Raw genomic sequence first — 2,500 nt, 5'->3', positions numbered from 1 at the left:
GAGAGAGAGAGAGAAAAAAAAGGAAAAAAAAAAAAAAAAAAAAAATGTACCTCTTCTCCTATTTCAAAGAATATTAAGACTCAGACAAAATTCTATACAAGAAAATATAAAAGAAATAACATTCTTTTGTCAAATGCACAAATAAAAATCCCACTTCCTCACATTTGCACACACACACACACACACACACACACACACACACACACACACACACACACACACACACACACACACTCACGCACGCGCGCGAACACACACACACACACACACACACACACACACACACACACACACACAAACACACACACACACAAACACACACACACACAAACACACAAACACACACACACACACACACACACACACACACACACACACACACACACACACACACACACACACACACACACACACACACACACACACACACACACACACACACACACACAGACTCTATCAATAATAACAATCATAAAATAATATCTCTAGTAACAATTAATTCCAATAAACTGATATTATTTGCTATTCAGTTTCTAAAAAGTAAACCTTTCATATTCAGAAATGAAAAGAAACATAAGAAAAAAATGTGAAATTCACTAGTGGGAAAGAATATAATGTGCTGGTCCTCCTTAAACTATTCAACATGAATATTTGTCATAACAAATTGATATAATTTTCTATATTTATACCATGCAGGAAGTCAACTGCTACTACATTCTCATAACACAAATGTACATAGGGTTATCAGTCTGATACCCTTTCAGAAATAATGAAAAATCCCGAGCCTAACTGTTCGAAGTTAAAAGTCAATTAGTTCTTTGACAAAGATGAATGCTAAAGATTTCATTCTTTTTCAGAAAGTCCAAAACTTTCTAACATACTAAATGAGAATGAATAACTTCACTGTGCAAACGATAAATTCATATGCATCTCTTATAGTGTGAAGTTGTTCATCCTGCTTCACAATAATTTTTCCATGCACTGTGTTCAAAATAAATAACTTTCTTCTCACAAATTTTGTCAGGTTTCTATTAATATGTCTAAACTAACAGCAAAGATTTATATTTCAGTATCACTGGAGCTCAAACAATGATGAAAATTTTGCATACCAGCTGAATCTGTTCTAGTGGGAAACACAATTAACAGTGGACTGAACCATGTGGTATGTTAAACTAATGCATAATTCTTAGAAACATATAATTCTCCTATCACTTATAATATACTGGTTTACTTCACTGCACATGGTTTAAACATTTCAATTATTTCTTAACTTTTCTATAAGTGAGACTATGTACTATGAAAATTACAAAAACAGAAATTACCACTTTTAACAAAACATATGATGAAAGTAACAAAAACACACTGTACCTATCTTTATCATCTTTATCCTTTATCATCTTTATTCTTACCAAGTAATGACTATATCACTGAACCCCTGAACCCACTGATGCCACAAGATCTGATCTTAGTCAATCAATTCTGTTTATATATACTTGACTCCACAAGCACTTAATCACCAAGGGGTTTAATTACTAAGCCTAACTAACTTTACTTCTTAAACCCATTCCTTGAATTTTCAAAAAGAAAAGTTTTTCCTTTTAATATCAATAATAATAGCAACTTTCATATAAATAATGAAAAAAAAAAAATCTAAAAAATTCAAGGTAAGATGGTAAACAGGTGACATCAGGTAGGTCTTGTAATGAACTCCTTGATGACTAAGCACTCGTGAAGCCATCTGTATATAAGCAAAATTGACAAAATAAAACAATAGTGGATAGCACATATACCTGGTGGCAATGGGTTCATAATAAAAAAAATATGTTATTTCTTGTTACTACAATAACCCATTAAACTTCGACAATATAAATTTCTCAGATACCTACTGTTGAAGCTGTTAAAGATTTATAGGAATTCAACAATGACCTTCAAATCCCACCCACAAGAGATTTTACTCAGTACACAAAGTCCATTGATCATAAAGAAGGGAATACTTCCTCCTGTCACTATAATGTCATAATTTCTTTAGAATAACAAAGAATTAAGAAAATAATCATCAATAAACTTGATATAAGACTGATATAATGCAAATATAAATGTTTAAGTATTCTGTGAACCAAGACCTACTGAAATAAACAAACAATAAATAAATACAGCTAATACATTTTCTCAAAATGATTCTCCATTAAACATAAATAATTTACACTCTAGGACAATTTTTTCTCATGTTGCAGCTTACCGGAATCGCGTTTTGGAGAGATCTGGGCTGTTTACATCCTCCGTTGACTGTCTGTACAACGTCAACCCAGAGGTCTTGACGGAAGCTGCTTGCCCTGTGCGGCTTGAATTCCCACTCTCTGTCCTACATGTTAGCACAATCTTTATCTATTAGCTTGATTACACACACGGAAATAATGCACGTGAAATTCCAAAATAAGCAGGTGTATTTAGTCTATGACGTACTTTAAATTGCAAAAAAAAAAAAAAAAAAAAAAAACTG

The 2,500-nt window shown here is 32.5% G+C and overlaps 1 protein-coding gene across 8 annotated transcripts in view; it reads right to left on the bottom strand.

The window, feature by feature from the left end:
• The window catches only part of l(2)k05819 (transmembrane protein 94-like protein l(2)k05819), a 38,480-nt gene that overhangs the window by 16,877 nt on the left and 19,103 nt on the right, over positions 1-2,500 (bottom strand). For 7 of the 8 annotated variants that reach the window (XM_070130794.1, XM_070130798.1, XM_070130792.1 and 4 more), the window contains one exon: positions 2,240-2,362. The exons of the other annotated variant lie outside the window; for it this stretch is intronic. In XM_070130794.1, the coding sequence (XP_069986895.1) occupies positions 2,240-2,362 (123 nt within the window). The remainder of the gene's footprint in view (positions 1-2,239; positions 2,363-2,500) is intronic. 8 annotated transcript variants of the gene reach the window in all.

Source organism: Penaeus vannamei, chromosome 15, assembly GCF_042767895.1.
Source record: "Penaeus vannamei isolate JL-2024 chromosome 15, ASM4276789v1, whole genome shotgun sequence".
Classification (NCBI taxonomy): domain Eukaryota; kingdom Metazoa; phylum Arthropoda; class Malacostraca; order Decapoda; family Penaeidae; genus Penaeus; species Penaeus vannamei.
Note: the sequence above shows the minus strand (reverse complement) of the source record. Positions and strands in the feature narration are given on the sequence as shown.